This window comes from Calidris pugnax, unplaced genomic scaffold, assembly GCF_001431845.1.
Source record: "Calidris pugnax isolate Ruff unplaced genomic scaffold, ASM143184v1 scaffold44, whole genome shotgun sequence".
In the NCBI taxonomy this organism is placed as follows: domain Eukaryota; kingdom Metazoa; phylum Chordata; class Aves; order Charadriiformes; family Scolopacidae; genus Calidris; species Calidris pugnax.
This window is the reverse complement of record NW_015094506.1, coordinates 35500677-35522412: the sequence shown is the minus strand read 5'-3', so window position 1 is coordinate 35522412 and position 21736 is coordinate 35500677. Positions and strand designations below refer to the sequence as shown.

The window sequence follows — 21736 nt, the reverse complement described above, 5'->3', positions numbered from 1 at the left end:
TGAAAAGCAGAGGATTAGAAGACTCTATAGATCTGCATTTGGGAAGAGTAAAGGTATGGGGTCTGAGTCCATTACCATCCTGGAGCAGAGATTGTTCAGAGGAAATACAGCAAATCCTTGTTCCTACTCTCTCCAGAAACCAGTGCCCACTTCCCAGGATCAACTGTGCTTTAAGAGCCGGTTCTAGCTAAGGACATCGTCATAAAGGTTAGAGCACAGTTCTCTGCTCCTCCAAATAATTCTAACACAGATAGAAATTGGATCCTGTCTCTCCAAAGGCTATACCACACAACTAGACCAGAAAAAAAAATGTGTAAAATTACATGTATCAGAATGACCAGGCAAGACATACAACAACATTAAATAGGCTGCAATGAAAAATACACTTTGCAAAGCTTTCTCTACTTGCTGTTTATTATGTTTACTACAGTAACAGCTGGAGTTTGATTTGATCCAAAGTACCACCAAAGACAGAAGAGCACGTATAAAGAAATAAATTGTCAAGATTGTAACTGTATGTTAATGTTTGGGAGCATCAATAAAGTAGGGGAAAAAAGAAAAAAGGATACCTTTCCCCTAACTTCTAGGTAGCTGGACTTTGCAAGAAAGCCTATTCATTTTTCAGTGTACAGATCTGGATTAAGTGAATCAATTTTGAAGACTGATATTAATTTAATGCTAACAAAAGATAAAACATGATCATTACCAACCTTTTTACTGTATTTCACATTTCTCCACAGGAAAGAGAAAATAAAGACACCAGGATGTCCGTAAATGCTCCACTGGAAGGGCGCTGAGTTCCCCCCATGAGTGCAAAGAACCCACAAAAGAAGGGAAGGGAGAACAGGAGCCTTTCGCCTTCTTTTCTTCTGTGGCAGCTGGTGGGGTGGTGCATCCTCTGGGGTTCTGCCGAGCATCAGGCTCCAGCCAGCCTTGAATATCTGACCCATCGACTGGCAGTTGCAGAGATTTCCAGTCAAACAGTACCTTTAAATCTGGTGGCACAAAACTACCACTGGAAATACCTCTAGAAGTAATATAAATAAAATTAATCCATGAAATACTGAAATATTCATTATTTTAAAGCATGCACTGATGTCTAACTCTATACTCTTCACATTGTCTATGCAGAAGCAGTGGGATCAGTGAGTTGCAGCAGATGTGGATCTGGGCACAGTGCTGCTGCTCACAGAAAATGCCATTTGACTTCAGCAAGAGCTGCAGTGAACATTTTGCCATCCCTGGTCCATATGAAAACTTTCATCATCACAATATGTTAAATCATCCAGCCATGAAACAAAAAGGCTCAGTGTCCTTTTTTAAGCTGCTATATGGATGAATCCTTGTACAGGTTTATTCAATTTGTTTACTCAAGTAAATCTTCCACTGTCACAGGAGAAGCTTTATCTGCTGAATGTATGAGTAAAACATGAGTTAAGAGTAAATGATCTGGTACAAAAGAAGGGGCTGCTTTCAAAATGTTTACTGGCTGAAGCAATTCCAGGAGTGGGAAATGAAGAAAAGAGAATGAAACTATTTAATCAACAACGCCTTTTCCCTTCATAATAAAAACTTGCTAAGGAACAGAAGTCTTAGTGGCACCATTTCTTATTTCCTTGCACTGCCTGAGAAGATGTTAGTGTGCAGTACAAAGCAGAAGAAGCTGCATGGCTCCTAAGAGGAAGACATAGAACTTCTGTTTTCTCGATCTACTGAAGACAATGTGAAGCCAGCCCTCCATTAGCCTTTGGTCAGGCAATTCACAAAATATTCCTGTCCAGCCCTGGTAACACTGACACATGAATCTCTGCCTCATGGCTTCAATACTCTCCAGGCTGGGTTCACCAGTCACCTCGAACCTGGGGCCTCTCTTGGAGTGACGGGCTTGGATCTTAAAATTAGTAGGTGACAAATGGAGGTAATCAGAAGAGTCACTGTTTTTGCGGATACATCTTCCATTCTTCTTACACAGGACTTTGCTACAGAGTTTGGCTGCTGAGGTCACGTTAATTACATAATGTCCTAAGGGTCCATCAATGTACTGTTTCACAGTTGAACAGCTCTCCTGTAGATAATAAAAGACCATGACATGTTTATCAGTAGCTAGCATTACCTCCAAATTTCTTTTATCTAAGAAGATGCTAGTACAAAACTGTTCTTGCCTAAAATAACCTGTTGAGATAAATCTTGCTGGATTTACATGCTGGAGTAATCTATTCATTTAAGTGAGTTTACCTCCATGGGTAAGCTTAGCAAAATATTAACCGTTACTATACAGTCTATTTGGGTGTTTCGTAGCAATGTACAGTATTAGACTAGGGAGGAGTCCTAATAAACAGAAAAAGAGTTTGTATGCTAATCTGAGACTAACTAGTCCCTTAAGTAGAGATTTCTGGTAACTGCTGATGAGGAGCAGTGCATGGGACTAATAGGTTTTAAGGCACATATGGAGTCACCACTTTGGCCATGACCTCTCCAAGTCCTTCAGTTTACAAGGAGGCACATCACTTTCAGAAACCAGCACAGAAGTAGCTGCATTTGTGGCTAGGTTCACCTGGGCCCACCTCTCCAGCCTGTCCAGGTCCTTCTGGATGACATCCCATCCCTCTGGTGTATCGAGAACACCACACAACTTGGTGTTGTCTGCAAAATTCTTCTAACCCGGACTCATGATTCCACAGTGCTACAAATGGCCTGCCCAAAGCAACGTGCTCTGAAGAAATGGGGCTTCTCAGCCTTACGAAAATATAGAACTAACAAGACCTGAAAGCAGTACTGAGCCATCATCCTCAGTTGCTGGCTGGTGATATCGATAAAGACAGACAGGTGTTATGGAGGGTGTGGTGGCAGACAAGAGGTATTGAGGTGATTCCTTAATACTAATAAATCAATTCGACCTACCTTTGAGCTGGCATATTTCATACTGCCCCAGAGAACAACTCCAGCTGCTCCCAAAGCCGCACTTTCACCAATGGTATTAACCAGATCCGTCTGAAAAAGAAGGCCAAAACCAGGCATCAGGAAATCAAAGATATAAAAATAAAAAAGGCCTAGGATATAGGCATCACCTTTCTTATTTTTATTATTTTCCAGGGGTAACATTAGTCCTGTGGTATATTCTTCACAATAAAATCACTATTTAGTTTAGAAAGATCTTCTGTGTATCTCCAAAGGTTTGCATAGGTTGCGTTCATGAGTGGGACAAATAAGTAATGAAATCAGTATAGTTTATTCACAAGGGGTCCTTCAACCAAACTGGTGGAGTAAGAATTGAATGAGCCATTTTGTCTACCAGTCTTTGAATGATTACCATACCTACGTGGGCACCATTTTTGGCAAGTGATGACAAGTGTAATCACACATCATTGGATCACCCTTACGGTGTCTAATTGCAGTTGATAGGCTTTAGGCAGGTGTCTAACTTGTGTTGCTTTAGCCATGCCAATGCAGTTACAGAGCTGCTGTTCCTACCAGCATGAGTGGCATTATTCCAGGAAACATATCTTTGAAAAAAGAGCCTCTCCTAGTCCTACATAGTGCCAAATGGGGAAAAAATGCCACATTTGGGTACTGACTTAACCATGTCCACTTTTAGGGCTGCACCAATAAGCAGTCGAATTGTAGTGACAGCAGTAACACAGCCCTACCAGAGCACAGACTGTGTGTGGAATGGGAGACAACAACACAGCAATGTACCTTACAAGTGTCTTAAAGCCTAAACCCCTGAATATTGTGTCTAGAGAAATGCAATTAAATCTTAAAAAATATGGAAGGAAGATCTTCTTCCACACCCAAATTTCAAGGCATGATCAATTACATCTAAAACCATTTCTCTCTACAATAAATTATTAGAAAGTAATTCCTGATCAGTGTTTGTAATGACATAACAATATTTCTTGATCTGATGAAGAAACAGCAAATTCCTTTACAACGATAGCGATGGTCTTTGATCCAATCTCTCACCTCATTTTAGAAGAAAACAGTCCAAAAGACCAGCCAAATTATCACAGTATGGTGGTGGCACCTTAGAATGCAAAATGATAGAGTGGAAGAACCATATGATTATTGTTAATTACTCCTAAATAATTTATTTAACTGCATAAATGGGCCTGTTGATTCACCAATGCATAGTTAAGGAGTTCCCATTCCTGAAATTTTTATGGCCTGAGAGATAGAAAAGAAGGCACAAATAAATACCTTGGGAAAGGGAGAATCTGCTGAAGTCTTGAAGACTTGAAGACAGCTACAGAGAAGTCAGAGTGAGCAGTGACTTTGACCCTTAACTAAAGGTTGAACAAAACAGTGCAAGAAAACTTGCAGGAGTCTGAAACAGTAGAACTTGCCTATTGGTTTTTACTGTAGGGTCCAGGGTGATAGAAAGTATAACTGGCCTTGCCTGAAGTTCGTGTTGCTGCTGATCATCCAAGTAGTCTCTTAGACAATGTCATTACTCTTAAAAGTGTATAGTTCAGTGCTAGTTTTATGAAAGGCCAGTGGTGTGGGCTGTAGGTGTTACTTTCAGGTGGGAAACGGGGGTGGTTTTTTTCCTATGGAAATTAATTTCATTTTTCAAGCTCCAACAGGGTAGGTTTAGATTGAACATTAGGAAAGAATTTTTCACCGAAAGAGTGATAGGGCATTGGAACAGGCTGCCCAGGGAGGTGGTGGAGGCACCATCCCTGGCCGCGTTTGAGTGCCGTTTAGATACAGTGCTAAGGGACATGGTGTAGGGGAGGACTTTGTAGAGTAGGATAGATGGTTGGACTCGATGATCCCAAGGGTCTCTTCCAACCTAGACGATTCTATGATTCTATGATTCTATGATTTATCAGTAAAAAAAAAAAGAAAGTATGTGAATTAAAGAGAAAAATACCAAATATTAAGAGAATGTGCAATACAGCCTGACCTCTTGGTAATGAGGGTTCCCAGGCTTTCCTCATCTGCAAAGAATTTTATGAAGATTACCCAGATACAAAGGATGGACTGTGGTTCTACATTAAGCACACGATGGTTCAGTGATTTAGCACTAACACAGTTCAGATCTCATTAACAAATTAATGAAACTTTTTCAGACATCCAAAATAAATAATCAATATCTATTTAGCATTGCTGGATGGACTAAGACCTGAGCAAACCCTGAAATTTTCATAAGTAGTATGCTTCAGGAGTTAAGGTGCTTGACCAGGAGTCAGTAAATCGAGTTTTTGTTCCCTTGTATTCTACATCTTGCTTTTGTAACTTTTAGAAATCATTTAGATTCAGATCCACAAAGGGATTTCAGCACTTCGTGTCTAATGCATATGGGTATAAAATAATCAAAACCGAGAGCATGACCCTTAAAGTTCACCTAGTCCTCTGGGTGTGTGAAGTCCAATGGCACTGATAATTTCACAACTGAAGTTCCTGAGCCACCTGTGCTTCCACTTTCCCACAAACCTAGCCTTATCAATGCTGAGAAATTCAGCACTTTTCTCAGGCTAAGGCCAAAATCCGGCATTTGATTGGAAGGCGTGTACCCCTAGGGATGCTTAAAGGACTCTTACAGCATTTGCACAGGTGTTGGTTGCTGGCGAAAATAGCCCACTGCAAAAAAAAAAAAAGCTTGAGATTTCATTTAAATACTCTCCTTCCACCTTACGTTTCCTTTTTTTGCATTCTTTTAAAAAAAGGTTTGGGTGCTGAGTGTCCTTCCAAGAGGAAAGAGAATTAGGAAGACATGGGCTGATTTTTTCTCTCTTCCTCCATGCTTAAAAGATACATCATCTCCAGCTAACCCACCATCAGGGGTCACCTTCACTGTGAGGTTACAGACAATGTTTGGAGGGGTGCCGTTTCTCTTTCTGATGCCATTTGTCTTTGCACCAATTCAATGAAGGTCCAAAGGAGAGCAAGAGAAAGAAGTGGGAACCTGAGTACAGTTTATGATGAGTTCAGCTTAATAATTAGGAAAGAATTAAGGTCATTTCTAGGTATAGTTATATTTCTAGGTATAGTTAGCTTTTTTACTGAACAACCAACTGAACAACTCATGTTCAGTACCTCAAAAGCCATCAGGACAGAAGGGCTCTTCCCTGAATAACCTATGAAAAGGAGGTTGCACCCTCTCTTTTATTTTTGCTCTCTCACACTCTTGTTCTTTTTGGTCTGGCGATTCCCCAGCTCCTTCCTGGTGTCTGTCACAGGGTGCTGGGCTCATCCTGAGCAGACTGCGAAGAGAAGTGAGCCAAGAGCCCCCAGGAAAGAGCTGTGTGCTCTGACCACCCAGATGGTCACACAGAGAGGGAGGCACCACCACCACCTTCCTTTACCACAGAGAGGGTTAGAGAATAAAAGCTTCACTGCCCATTTGCATGTTTTGAGAAAAGGTAAGAGTTTCTCATCATGGCAAATCAGGAGCAGAGATAGGGAGGTGCCTCCATGAAGCCCTGAGTGAGGAACAAGCTCCACCAGTGGCCTCAGACACAGCAGTCCTGGTTTTGGGACTGAACCCAGCGCCACTCCTCACACAGCACAGCTTGGCTTTTGTGCTGGCTCCCTGGCACAGCTCCGCCGTGTGAGCGTAAGAAGTACCTCATATGGAAGAAAACATACAAGTTTAAAAAATTGCAGATATAATTTTAAATGTGAGCATCTTGGCATTTGCCTAGGTCAGGAATCCTATTTTACTCCTTGTATCAGACCCTCATCCGTCCATGTGAGAGGACTGTCCTGAAGAGGCAACTTTGTGAGTCAGCTGTCACTTAGGCCTCTGGTATTTCTCCAAGTGATAAAGGAGTCAACTAAGCTGCTTCCCTTCTGGTGCTCATTCTCGTTCAGGCTTTTGGGGGCAGTGTGCAACAACCAAAGAGCCTAGAGATTGTCCTGGGCTGTCTCCGAACCGACAACTACTTGGCAGATTGGAGAAGGCTCTAGTTCCTAACAATTCTTCTCCATATTTTGGTGAGCCAAGTCACTGCATTGGGCACTGTAAAAATAGGAAGTGAGCTGTTTCAGTTGCGGAGTTTGAGAGGAAACAGGACAATCAGTTTTAGTTACATGTTGAGGAAAGAAAAATAAGTACATCTCTAATCTTTCCTTTAAATTTTAAAGAGTCTTAGTTACAGACATGCTTTTTCTGTATTCAGGAATGGTGGTGCAAGCCTGGCGTGGTTGCTGGGAATGGTCTCTGTACACATGCACATCTGGTCAACAGAGAAGACTATCTGTAGGTGAACGAGAGAATTGTTATCCATTATTCATGATATGTTTGTTGTCATCCTGCTTTATTAATGACCTCAGCCACCTAGTCAGGAAGCACAGATGCTACTGTGCAACTTCCCTCTCCCACACGTTTATCAGTGAATTGTCAAGGCAGATAGTTTCTAAATACCCTACGGATGGCAAACTGCTGATACGCATTTCTAGCAAATAGAGAAACCTTTCATAATGATTGGGACCCCAATTCAGAATTTATAAATTGTTTCCAAGAAAAAAAGCGGGATGAATTTCTCAGCTACCTTGTGCACAACTCACCGATTTCCAGGTGTAGTCAGGATGAAAGGTATAGCACACATAGCTACAGCAACCATTTGGGACCTGGGTCTTTTGTCTTTCTGAAGGTTTGCTAGGCCTGTGTCTCTCCTTCAGTGACTCTGACTCACAACCATTCTTTCTATTTAATTCCACTGAGATATTTACTGTATTTTACGTACTGTGTACAGAAGAGTTTACACACAAGGCTTAAATGTGTCAGCTCTTTCACAGCTTGATGGAGCAGGACAGCAGTTCTCCTGTCCCGGTCCTTGTCAGACCTGAAGCATCTATTAGCCTGTTATCCCAATTTTCCTATGGCCATTTAGCCTGGATGTCATTGTACTACACTAGCTCCTTTCCTTGTCACATTCTCGCACATCATTGCTGGAGCTCAGACATTTCATGTCTTGTTTTTAGGTTTGTGACCATCACTCAGGGACATGTCACGGGTCAAACAAGAAGCTCCAGTATAGTTTAAAGTCTGAACACACAAATCCATATTTAAAATATCTTGGTGGCTTCAGGGCTATGAAGGAAAACAAGAGCATTCTTTTCCTGATCATTCTTATTTAAATTTTTCTTAAGTGCAACCCTGCAAGTTCCTGGCTGTCCCAAGCTGTTCGCACAGATGATGTGTATTATCTGGAGATCCATCAAGCCCTGTCCCCATGGCTGCCTGCAGAGCTGGGGACTGTCCTTATTAGAAAATATGTAGTGGAGCCTAACCCAGAGATGTTTCTCTGGCTCTGTAGGGATCTTCCCCGGCTGCAGAGTTGTAAAGTGATGGTTAAAGCATCCAAAAGTAAATGGCTACATGCAATTAAAAAATAGGGCAGTGAGTTAGAGAGTATAACTTTATAGGAACGTCACCACTGTACTGTTCAGAAAATATCTTAAGGTAAAACAGTAACTCTATGCCACCCCAGATTTTGAACACGTGCATAACTAGTAACAGCAGGTTAGTTTTCATAGCTTTCAGTAACATTTGTGGCATTTTTATATTGACTGAGGGACAAATTTGTATTATAAAAATGTATTATTGCAGCCTGTATTTGAGGATTACTGATTTATTTCACAGCCTGAGTTCTTCAGTGAAGGTGTTCTGGGTGAAATCCTGCATGTACCAATCCCAGTGGCTCCCTGCCTTTAGTGGAACCCGGCCTTGCCTATTTGCCCAGGATTTCTGAGGCAGATAGGGCTTGTAGTTTCCACATCACAGAAAACAGCTCCAAAGAATCCCTGGTTGCTGAAACTGAGGCAGGCTGAGTTCATGATTGTTTCTGTGTACCATTTGCTCCCTGGGGGCAGCCTGAAACACTTCCCAGGCTCTCAGGGCTCCACCGCACCTCCCCAGCTCCAGCTCCAGGCTGAAGCCACGCGTAGCCTGTGGTTTCCTGGACTAAGCTTTGACTTCTCCCTTGCCCCTTCTCTCCCTTTTTCTGTTCTGGTTGGAGTCACAAACTTGTCTCCAGCAGCAGCAGAAGCAAGCTCTCATGTAGCCCTCTGTAAATCAAAGGGAGGGAGCATCCCCTGACCCCTTTAGCCATCGAGGGGTTGTTTCCATGAGCTCCCTGCCCAAGATTTCCTCCCCTCTTGTGGAGTTGAAAGTGATCAAAGCAAAACTTTCAGGACTTGGGACAACTACAAGTGAAATGAATAAGCATCTGTGCCTCTCTTTTATGTGCAGAAACAAGGTCAGGGCCACAATCACCATTACATATCCAGAAAGTCTGGGATTTTTATGCATACATCTTTACCATCAATGTTGTGGCCACTCTATATTTATTGCATTTCACCATTGGTTGAAGGAACATCGCGTGACTCAAAAACTTGGTTTCTTTATTAAAAGGGCTCCACAGTGTTATCATGAAAATACTTGAAGGTGTTGTACCTCTGAAAAGCGAGGTGGCCAATCCTCATCATGCAGGAGTTAGGAACTCCAGGCCAGACTAGTTTACTTGACTGGTTTATTTCTAGACTGAATGAATTTACATTCAGATAAAGAAACAAACAAAAAAAAAGCCCTGAGGCTCCTTCCTTATGAAAGTTTATCTTTCCATTACACTAATTAGTTTTAAACTTTACAAAAATTTGTCAAGCTCATTTCACAAGCTGTCCTGAAGAATTAAAATACTGGAATGAATAACTTCCTCAAGGAAATGGTTTCTTTGTACTTTCTTTCTAAATTACCCTCATTAAAAATATACAATGTTATCCTACAGAAGTAGACCAAAGCACTGCAGTATTAATTCTTGAAAGGTGTAGAGTGTTGTACTATGACTACAGTACTTCGTTTTAGAAAGGCTGCGTTAAATATGGAAAACAAATGCATAAGTGATTTATACAAAGAAAACTTTTAGAAAGTATCTTTTCTAAGAGGCTGTGTCTAACCTCCAAATTTCTAAAGAAGGTCTGCTTACCTCTGTTAAAACATGAAAAGTATAGGCATAAAATGGTCTGGAGTAAACAAACACAGGCAAAACATAGTCTTTTCTAGCAATTGAGGCAACACGTATTGCCTCTTTAACCCGATAGTGAACAAATTTTAGTGCGTTTGGACTTGACTTCAGTATATAATCCAGGTATATAGAAGGGTAGAGAGCAGTGCTTTCCTTCCACAGCCAAAGCAGGAGGTCATTGCGGGAAGATTCAATGGCTGGGCATTTCCCTGTGTATGTTTGGGGGTGTTCTTTGTAATCGTAATTGTAGCAGTCTGGGTAAAGATAGTAACCCCACAAACCATTTGGTCTCATATGCTCAGCCAGAAGGATAGTGTTGTTCATAAAACTTTTGCCAGCATTTTCAAATTCCTCTTTAGCTACCTTCCTAATTTTGTCCTCTGACCACTGAGGATGCCGTCTCCTAACCATCTCGAGAGATTTATTTCTATAGATACTTTTATTGCCCCAGTTCCTATCCCATTGCGGCCTCCAGTTTTCCCAGTCAATGACTGCAAGTCCCTGAAATTTCTTCATGGGTATGCAATAGTCAATGTCAGACTTTGCTTTATTAAGGTGTTTGGTAAGACTTTCATTCTGGGGCACCCCTCCATTGACAGGATCTCCGTTATCTGAGTAGTAGGGATAGTATCCCAAATGAGTGTGATAGAAGATTGTCACATTGGATCCACTCAAAGTCTCATTGGTGTTGGATGCAATGTCAAAAACACCAAGATCCAGGTCCACCTTGTACCGCAGCCTGCACTGCTCAGTCGGAGCATTCCAAAAAACCATGAAAGGCTTGTGCAGAACCAGAGGGGCCCGTGCCGGCTTCGGCAGCTGAGCGTCAACCGTAGTAAGCAGAGATGTCACTGCTAACCATTTGACCCAAACATCCATGGGTTTTTTTCTGGCAAATTATTATGATGTGTCCTTGAAAACAAAAATGAGAGAAGACATGTTACAAGGGCAGTAGCCACCCTGGAGTCATGTGATAGGGTAACAAAAGGCTGTCTTTTAGTTTGCTTATAACCAGTGCAAAAAGAGAAATGTGCAGAACTGTGATCTTGTAAAAATTAAGTCTAATTTCATATGCTTTGAAAGACTTGATAGACTTCACTCTCTGGGGGTGTGTTCTGATGTTCAGCTTTTTTTTTTTGCTTTCCTGCTCACTCAGACACCTCCCACAGTTGATTCAGACCTTTCCTTAACACCTGTTTGCTCCCTAATGTCTACAAAAAATGAATTAATAAAGGATTAGATTAAAATATAATATAAAAAAGAATGTGCTGTTCATTTGAAATTTCAGCTTCCATGTGTGTTCTGCTATGATCAGCCTGATTTGCCTAGAATATCATTGGAGTTAGGAGAAGGCCTTCTTTACTATATGTATATGCTAATGGTCTCAATAGGAAAGGTAACTTAAATAAAAGGCAGACATTTCTACTTCACACAGATTAATCAACAGAACTCAGGAAGACTGCAATTTTCAGCATACCTGAAAAAAAGTGTATTGTTATCTACCCCTGAATTTAATTTTCATTTTCTAAATGAATAGATGCAAGAGTGATAATCGGTCTGCAGGCTAGAATGGTGATACCATTAATGACTTAATGGTTTAAGCTACTTATTAGACTGAAAGCAAACTAAATATCAATATGTTAAAGAAAATTAATTATGTATAGCGTATCTGAACTAGGCAGGAAAGCATCTTTGAAAAAGGGACCTAGTCTGTAGAAGTGGGGGCTTACTAGTATGAAGTTTTCCTTTCAGGGTCTGCTGTTTTCCCTGACAGTCACACTGGCTTGGGGACTGCCAGTACTCTGGGAGCTGCCAGAGCTGCAGGGCTGCTGGCACCCCAGGCACACACTTTCCCTCCCATGGGGCAGCCGGTCACCACTGCCTTCAGCCAGCTCCTGCCCCTATCTCTTCCACAAGAAGCACAGCTCAACTCTGTCCTGTATTTGTATTTCAGGTCTCTTTGCTGGGGAATACAGTACCTATTATTGGTGCTGATGAGTAAACACTACGTGGTGGGGTCCAGCTTATACATCAGCTTGAATCGAGAGAACATAAAAATTGTTTACACTTATGAACATTACTGCATCCATGGTATGACATGTTTTATCCTCTCAGTTGTTATCTTCTGTCATTCACCTATCCAGTTTCTGTGTTTTAGTCACATGTTAAATCACTGCAGTCACTGTTGGCATTGCAGGTTCAATTCAAGCACTAGCCATGAGAATTTTAAATGTCTTGAAACTGGATGTTTTCCTATTTTTACATCCATTTTTTATTATTTCTTTCCTTGTAAAGTCAGATCCAAGTTATTCTATTGTCAATAGCCTAGCTTCACTTGTCCCTGGCATTTTCTCACTCAGTTGATATCAGTAATCACTTAAGTCCTGTCCTAGACAAGGAGGGGTCTTCACAGCTACTCATCCATTAGCTCACAGCTGGAGCCATAGGTTTCTTGCTTTCCAAACCAGTGTAGCCAACACACTACTCTAAGTATTAGATTTTGTAGTACTCCTTGGATACTCTCTTTAAATATGCAATGGGATGCCAAATTTACAGGAAGGCTGCAGGTACCCCTGTCCAAATCTGCCAGCAGACTTATTAAGGAAAAAAACTTTTCCACTGTTTGAAAATTTGTTGGTTCTCATAACTGATATCATCCAGGGTTTCTCCCTCTGTCATTTGTCTTTCCTTGCCATTCTTCCATCCTCTGGGTTTGATGTTTCTCTTCCTATCTGCCACTGCTCTCCTGGTCTTCTGCCCTTCCTTTAAGTCTCTATTTTGTCTTTTTATCTCCTACAGAACAGCCTTTCTCTCTTCTATCCCCATGCTTGTGTTTTCCCATACTCACTCCCAGAAAAGCATTGCTTCCCCCCGACCAGTGGTCTGGTAGAAGAGCACCTTCCCAAGAGGTGGAGGAAGGCAATTTGCATTAAGCAATGGCTGGGGGCAGTGAGTGAAGGGCAGGACTGCAAGAAGCCACAACACAGGACTCCACAGGAGCAAGCCCTCATTAGAAAGCTAGAGATATATGCTCCTGTTTTTCCTCACCTATTCTCTGGCTGCTTGCTTTTGCATACCTAAATACAGATTTAACACCCAAGTTCTAAATCTTTGCCCACAATCCTTTACAGCTATTAAGAATAACATCCTTCAGTGAAAAGGGCTATTGCTACAGGCAGCCAAGCCAGTACTATGTACAGAAGTGTGCCTATTGGAAAAGGATGTCAGGTCATTTTCACTCCACTGATCTGCTGGAAGGATGTCTTATGCTTGCAACTGGTATCTTTTTCTCTAATTTCCTGCAGAGCCTTGCTTCATCATCTAAGTATGTCATAGGCTGGGAAAAATAAACAAACAACAAACCAAAAGCCACAAAAATTGCCTTTCCCTTCCTGTTTCACACAAAGTGATGATTGCATCACAGTCCTTTGTGCTCCTCCTTTGATGCAGCAAACTGACTAAGTACATTTGTAGGTGTTTTTTCATTATTTGGACTGGGTTGCTTTGCAGCACATGAGAACAAGCCCATAATATAAACGAAGATTTTTTCAAAAAAGTGATAGCGCACATGAAATGGGAAGACCACCAGGAAAGAAAGAAAAGACCTTTAGTGAATCTCTGTGTAAAAAAAGATCTCGGAAAAGATCCCAGCTGCCTATTCCCACAATCCAAATGCTGATATTGTTCAGCCTTGTATTATTATGTACATATAATTAGATCATTTTGTCAGGTATTAATGACTAATACAGTACAGTTCTTGTGTACATCTGACAGCCCTAGGCATTACAGCATTGCAGATAATAAATCATAACAGAGATAGGGCAGGAAATAATAGTGCAGGATAATTTTATGTCATATTTTTAGTTCCAGGCCAATTCTTGTCACTGTCTGTGACAGGGCTTTAAATCACAGAGTCACAGAATGCTTGAGGTTGGCAGGGACTTCTGGAGGTCATCTGGTCCAACCCCCCTGCTCAAGCAGGATCACCCAGAACGGGTTGCTCAGGACCATGTACAAAACACCGTGACTGAATGAAAATGTTTATCCCAATACATGTTGAATAATTCTGGAGGGTCTTTTGACTGGATCGCACAAATCTTCACTGACTTTGTGAAGAAGCTTGGACAACTTGCAGATGTCTGCATCTCTGAATCCCACAAAAAAAAAGGGCAGGAATATGTCTAATCCTGTTCGAGCTCTTTGGAAGTTAGGAGTCTGGTCAAGGACAGTCGTTCAGGGTCCTCTAGTGAATACTGGGCATCTCCCAAAGCTACTGTAAATTCCACATTTAAAGTTACACGGAATTAGACAACCAGCTGTCTCCATTAACCTAGAAAAGGGAGTGATAAATGCCTACCTTTCAGGTGGGTAAGCATCTCATTGCAAAACATCTCACTTCTGCTACTTTCTGTTACACACAGGAAACATTCCCATCAACACAATTCCTTAAAGAGGAGACAATTCCAAGTTCCAATCCAGTTACATTAATCTGCAATTGATTCTGATGCTATTTGCACATGGAAATTTAATTACAGATGCTTACGTTTTCTTTAAAAAGGCATCTGAAGCCAAGAGAAACAAGTTTTCAAAGAAACAGGTAAGCCTATAGTTCTGAAAGAGGAGGAAATAAAGTATCTGTTGTTTCACAAATGCACAAAAGAGCCTCTAAACAAGAACAAAACCTCTTTTATTACAATTTCCACTGCTATACCTTTGGACTATGGCCTTTTTAGTCTCATGCATGGGCACTAATTGGACTGCTTTAATCCCTGTTTTTTAATGAGCACAAACACTAACTATTCCTCCTTGAAGCTCATTATAAACCTTGATACAAATTCTCCTGTTTTTCTGATTCAGTGACATATTATCGTGGTTAATTTAACTTCCCAAAGATGCACATAGCTTTCTGAGGCACTACAGTGTTTTCCGAGCAGAATCTGTTTTCAGTGTTTCTGCTCTATATTCTAAAAACAAAAATGAATTCTTCATAAGCGAAGGAAGTGGGGCCTGATCACAAATGCATTCAAGTTGATGAGATATTTTTTATTGTAGTCAGGAAACTTTGGCTCATGCAGTCACTGCACAAAATAACATAGAGTTTTCTATGTGCATCAGCTTCTGCTATGCAGTTTAGGATGAAGTGGGCTATGGCTGCATTTCAATATATCCTTTAATTAGTGTAGTGAAATCTGTAATTTCTTGAATGGAAAAAAGAAGTTCATTTCTTCATATTCATTTTTTGTAAAAAGAAAAGAAAAAAGATTGCTTTTCCCAACCAAATGCTGTTAACTTATTCCAACCTTTATTTCCTCTGTGTTCACTGGTCAGAATTCCACTATATTTCCATTCCAAAACAATTGATAAGAGTTGAACTATTCATCTTAATTGCACACGTTGATTCCAAAATAAACAGCTTAAAATTGGTAAAAGTTAGACTCTCACCCTAAAGAAACGTATTTGCACACTATGTGTTCCAGTACGGCCCAATGGTGTTCTCTGGATGGCCAGTCCTGCTTCTTTACTGGGTTTTATGGTTTATCCTGGTGTCTTTGCACTGTAACACATGATGTTACAGATGGTAATTTAGATTATGATTCACGTGTTGGTCATACAGCAGCCAGTGCAACTCTATAATAGCCAGCAAACGCATCCTCTCATTTTATACTCATCTGTATGCTGACTTTTCACTGACTTTTCAAGGAAGTATAACCCATACATTTAGCTGTAACATCCCGTGTTTTCATCTTCTGCTGAGTTTAATTGTTCTTGATACCCAAGATTTATAATCTCTTCTGGATAAACAGCTCATTTGTATGGACATAATCACTATTCAGACTTATCTTGCAGGAGTGGGATATTTTAAGTCTTTTGACAACCTATGCAGTTTAATGTCAATGGGCAACAAGATAAGAAGAACTGGTCTTCAATCAAAGAAGTATTTCGTAAAACTTAAAAAACTTTCACTGTATACTTTAGTTAACTTTAGTTGATGTTCTGATGACTTCATTTCATTAACATTCTTTAACTGTCAGTTGAGAAATTTACAGGATATCTATGTCATTTTTGTACTCATTTTGAAGAAATCTGTGTAATTTCCTCACAGCTATCATGGCAAAGTATGACATAAGGGGAAAGAGATTTTAAGCAGAAGTAGAAATGAAGCAGAGAGAGTATGTAGATTTAGATCTAATTTCAAGTAGGATTAAAAAAGATGATTTACTTGACATTTCAATCTTTCTGAAATATCATAAAGATGATCTTAAAAACTAAATGACATTATAATTGTAACACCTGGAAGCCTCTATCCTGTGACTAAATTGTGCTTATCTCACTCCTTTAGTTCAGACAGGGAAGAAAAAACTACACTCTCTGTTTCAAGACTGTTGAAATATGTGTAATGTCATGAGCAGCAGGAAAGTAAGAACTCACAGACATGTGGTTTGACTTGTGAAGTAGGAGTCAGGCTGCACATCTTTCAAACTCCGTAATTATTTCAGAATTTAGAAACACACTTTGAAAAAAAAAATAATAATCTGGAGTTGCTACCGGAACAGCCACTTCAGATTCCCTCATTAACCAGTATCTGACTAACATAATTTAAAATCTGGAATAGGAAATAGGTACAGTTATATCTTAGAGGAAATGTGATTTTTCCAACAGAGATTTATGTTTCATATCCTCAAGCAGATTTACAACATTTGATCAAACCTGCTTTCAGCCTCTCACATACACTATTGGCTCCTGTCTTGCAACTGCTGAGTGTAGTGCTGTACTTTCTTTCACTGTAGACACACATTCATTTTAACCAGCAGTTCTCCTATCTGTTGGGGAAGCATTTTTCTTGGAAAAGAAATTAGATATGATGGCACTTAAAAAGGAAATTAATGGAACCGGATTGTTTGCATTCCACTGAGGAATGTGCAAAATTGGCAGCTAAAAGAAATGTCCTTTTTTGAATGTAGGCTGACCATAATTGGGGTAGAAATTATTATTGTGGCTAAGAAATATGAACATTTCAACTGTATTTAAACATTTTTTCCACCATACAATCACATTTAAAAGTATCTTGCAAATAACTTGAAAAACCTTGTGCAATGATTCGTTATTCTCTGAGGTATGATTTATGAGCACACAATACGCATTTACAAGATACCATATGTTTATCTACACACGTATGTATACTTCTCTGTCTTCTTAGGAAATAAAGGAAAGACCAAATCTGTCCATCCTCTCTCTGTCTTCCTCCCTCTCTGCTGTTTATCTTCTGTTTCAAAATTATGTAAAAAAGTCTTGCCTTTTCTGGTTTTGGCTTGCATTAGATAAGTTGGTAAGATGGACACAGACTGCCTACTCATTCTGAATCTTTCTATGATCCAAAGGTGTAAAACTCCATTAGAGAGAGATTAAGTATTCACTGTACCCTCACAACTACCAGTTTTCAGTCTCGACTCACATGTCTTCCTAATTCTCCAGCTATGCTTCTCAGGCTAGATTCCAAGTTAAAAGGTGAACAGAAGAGTAACTCTAAACTGTTTGCAGTCTTTCTTACAGATCAATAAAAGTACGAAACCAAACATATGATTGACCTTTTCCGTTCTAATTCATATTGCACTTCCAATAGTTGAACAAAGACATCAGGTTGCAAGACACGAAGTAGCATCCCTTTATTTTTGTGCAAAATCTGTGAAAAAAAATTCAAAGAGCAAGGAGATGCAGATTCAGGCCAGAAAATGCCAGAGGACATTCTTGTGTGTGTATCACAGTTTTACAGTAAGTCATATTGAGGCCAGAGATCTGCTTAGGCATTTCCTGTTTAGCTTTATTGTTTCTGTTATGTGCCGCTCATGTCATGCCTTAAATTGAGAGAAAAGACTGCAAGGAAGCATGGGAACGAAATAGAAAAGAATTGGTGTTGAAAAAATATTCTTCCCATTGAAGTTGTAATTATTCTTTTCTATTAAAAACAACCGTGTTAGTACTTCATGTGTACTGCTCTATCCTGGTCTACCTGTAACGTCTTTATTGGATAGTTATTAGAGGCCAGACTCTTAGATCTTTACACATATTGATTTTTACGCCCAGTCATCGCATTGGTACCACAAGACTGAGGACTACTCGGTGCTATAAATGGTGATGGTGTTTCACCTCTGCCTCGGCTGCAGGACTGGTTTCAGAGAAGTACAAATCACTCCTTAAGCTACTTTCACCCTGGTATAAACCTCCATAAAACCAGGAGACTCGTAACTTTTAATTTCCAGTTTGACTTTCATTTCCAGAATGGGAGAGGTTTTAGCTGTGTTTAAAAGCCAGAAATGACAATGCAGGTTAGTAAAGGGCAGAAAGGTCGGGCTGTCCCAGCTCCCTGGCTGGCACCAGACCCTTGGCATAACCTGTAGCCAACTGCACTCATTCCTCTAGGCTTTCCCATCAAAAGTTTTGTCCATGAAGTTAAGACTTGGGCCCTGGTCGCTGCCAGATCTCCCAGATGAAGACACCCGCATCTGCGTGTTGTCACCAAAACCCTACTAGCAAGATGATCAACCTTTCCCTTTCTGTGTGTGCAGTTTAGGCACCCTACACGCCCAGCTACCAGTCCAACGCTCCAGTGCTGCAACAACTCTGTAAATTGTCCCAAATGCCTTCACATCCCATTTTTGGAACCTGCATCCCCTTCTTGTTTGAATCTGGTCATTAGAGGCCGGGTACAGCTTGCTCAGTTATGAATAACTGTGGTGTGGTCAGCTTCTCCTTGCTCCATGCTCACACAGGAGCAGGGACATGTGTGTGGAGATGGCCCCGGCCGGTGGGTTTCCTTGTCTCCTGGCTCTTCTCCCTCACTGCCCCATGGCCTTGAGCACAGGGACCTCAAACTGTTTTGCAGACATTAATTCTCAACTTCCTGCTGGAGAGAAAAACATTCCCTATCGGGATACTGAAACTTTTCAGTGATTTACTAGCAAATCAGTGACAGGGAGAAAATTAAGATACAGGTCATGGTTCCCCTTACTGTTTTAGTTAAAAGACTGTCCTGTCATTTTAAATCATTTCAGATTATTGATGACACTTTGAATACCAGAGAAAGTAATATGGTTTAATTCTGTCTGTGCAGTAGAGGGAGACTAAATATATAAGTGCCACAAACAATTTTTTAAAAGCTGGAGGACAGAGTAAAAGAAGTATTTTTGAGTAGATGAAACTATACAAAATCTATATATGAAGCACTGATCTAATTTTTTTATGAAAAAGCTTGATGTATTGTTATTTTCAGTTCCTTTCCATCTGATACATACATATAATACATACATATAATACAATTCTATTGTATTATAAACTGGAGATATATTTTAGAAAAAAATATTTTTGATATTTAAAGTTGTAAAGTTTAAGTTAAAAATATAGCCTTTTACATGCAATTATAACTTTTTTTGTATCCCCATATGCAAAGAATAAAGGGAAAAAAATAAATTGCACTTTTTGCCTTCTTAGGAGCCACATTGATTGTCAGAGCTGCTAAAGCCTTAATTCCCTGAATAATTAAGACTGATGTCCTCAGTGTGTTCAGTACACTGTTCTTCTGGCTCTGGCCCTTGATGGGGGAAAATAAAAGTGCCTACCAACAGTATTCTGAAAAGAAGTTCTTATTGTTTTATAGATTTTCCTTTTAATTTATTACTAAATACTTTTAACTGAAGATCATGAACATTAATTGATGATAACAGAATGCATCCTTCCTTCTTGCATGTAATTTTAATAGCTTATAAGAATGTATGCATGGGTAATACTGTACAATAAATAATACATGAGTTTACATTGTTGTGAAGCATTTAAAATAGTTTTCTTCTTTCACACCATCTGCTTAATTCACACATTCATTTTCTGAAAGGTTTATTGTTATTAAAGGGACTTATAAAAGAGAAAATTAAGTTGAATTGATAACACAGAGAATTCCTACAATCAGGCCTTGGCTTATTTGTGAGAAAAAGCTGTAAGCTAAATTAACTTTAGCACGCTCAAAGATAAATTCTGCTTTCAGATGGTGTAATTCAAGAAAATTCAATTGAAATTAATTGAGGGGTGTAAATCTGGAAATATTCCAGTCGAACTAATGGAGTTATTAAGCATTTATAATCTTGTGAGAGGGAAAATGTGTCCTTTAGTCAGCTAAAAAAACCCAATATGTTGGCAAATGCTTAAAACAGTTGTATATTTCCACTGTAAATCTCTGCTTGCAGTAAATAATTCCTATTTTTTGGATAACACAAAAGGAAGTATTACACTTTGCTGAACAGAAATTCAGGACAATTTGGAAAATATGCATACAGCATTTGAGGTGAAATTAACTTCAGACTTTATTTGCATGCCAATACACAACTTGTCTGGCATCTACATTGTCTCAAATAAATGAATTAAAAATACTTCTAGATCTACAAATACCCAGCACAATATATGAACACAAATCATTAATAAACAGAACTCATTGTGAAACAACTAACTGCATCCTCTCTTGGGCTGCTTTTGAGATTATTTTAAAAGACACTGTTTGTAGGTGATGGGCTGCTGCCTTACCATGAGTCATCTTGAAACAATTGCCTTGAATGTTTTACTTCTAATGAAAGAAGTATGTTTTTACTTTTCATATGGGATTAAATACATGACCAACACATGATTAGCTGCTTTCTAGACATGCAGTGTTGCATGCACAGCCCAGTGCATTTAAGTGCTAAATTGATTCATCAAATACTGAAATACCTTTGATGTCAAAACATCACTCTTATTTTTCAAATGTGAATTTTATTCACAGTGTTTCAAGATCAGCTTCTAATTTAAAATTGCTGAGTGCAAAGCACCAAATGGCTATTTGACAGAAAAAAAAAAGAAATAAAATATAGTCCAGAATTGACACATTACAGAAAATAACGCCAAAAGCTAGACTATAAGCAGAATTGAAAACTTTGTATTTATTAATTTTTTTGTATTAATTGAGTAAAAAATGTGGCACTTACCTCTATAAAATCAGTGAACAGCAGAAAACTTTGGCAGAACAATTTACAACAGCTGATGTGTTTGTCCCAGGAACGTGCTCTCCCTAATGACTGGGCTTTTAACTAATGAGAAACTGAGGGCATCTGAAGATAAGGGCAGAATTTTACCCAAACACTCATCATGTCATTGCAAAATAAATAAATTAATTCATTAAAAAAGCAGCTGTATTACTTGTTAGCAGCCTGGCTCTTGCTATAATAATTTTCTATCATGTAGATTTATGGCCTGATAAGGGAACCACCAGATGGGTGTTTGAGAGAATTAAGTTGTGTTTTGAGAGTTACAGGCTCTGGACTCAGCAGTGACAGGCGCAGGGAGAAGCAGGGATGCTTGAAACACCAAGCACACAAAATAGTTCAGGAAGAGCTACTTTAAAGAACTGACTGGATGGCTGGGCCCAAAGAGTGATGGGGGATGGAGTTAAATCCAGTTGGCAGCTGGCCACAAGTGGTATTCCCCAGAGCTCAGAATTTGGGCCAGTTCCATTTAATATATTTTTATCAATGATCTAGATGAGGGGATCAAGTGCACCCTCAGTAAGTTTGCAGACGACACCAAGTTGGGAAGGAGAGGGTAAGAAGGCTTTGCAGAGGGATCTGGACAGGCTGGATCAATGGGCTGAGGCCAATAGTATGAGGTTCAACAAGGCCAAGTGCTGGATCCTGCACCTGAGTCACAACAACCCCATGCAGCTATACAAGCCTGGGGAAGAGTGGCTGGAG

At 39.8% G+C, this 21736-nt stretch overlaps 1 protein-coding gene across 1 annotated transcript; it reads right to left on the bottom strand.

The window, feature by feature from the left end:
• Positions 1 to 1095: 1095 nt before the first annotated feature.
• LOC106901146 (hyaluronidase-1-like) lies at positions 1096 to 21052 on the bottom strand. The gene is made up of 4 exons (XM_014963515.1): positions 20975 to 21052; positions 9933 to 10883; positions 2902 to 2991; positions 1096 to 2065 (listed from the first exon to the last, which is right to left on the bottom strand). Exons 2-4 carry the CDS (start codon positions 10848 to 10850, stop codon positions 1637 to 1639), a joined length of 1437 nt encoding a protein of 478 aa, XP_014819001.1. The 5' UTR covers positions 10851 to 10883; positions 20975 to 21052; the 3' UTR covers positions 1096 to 1636.
• Positions 21053 to 21736: the final 684 nt, after the last annotated feature.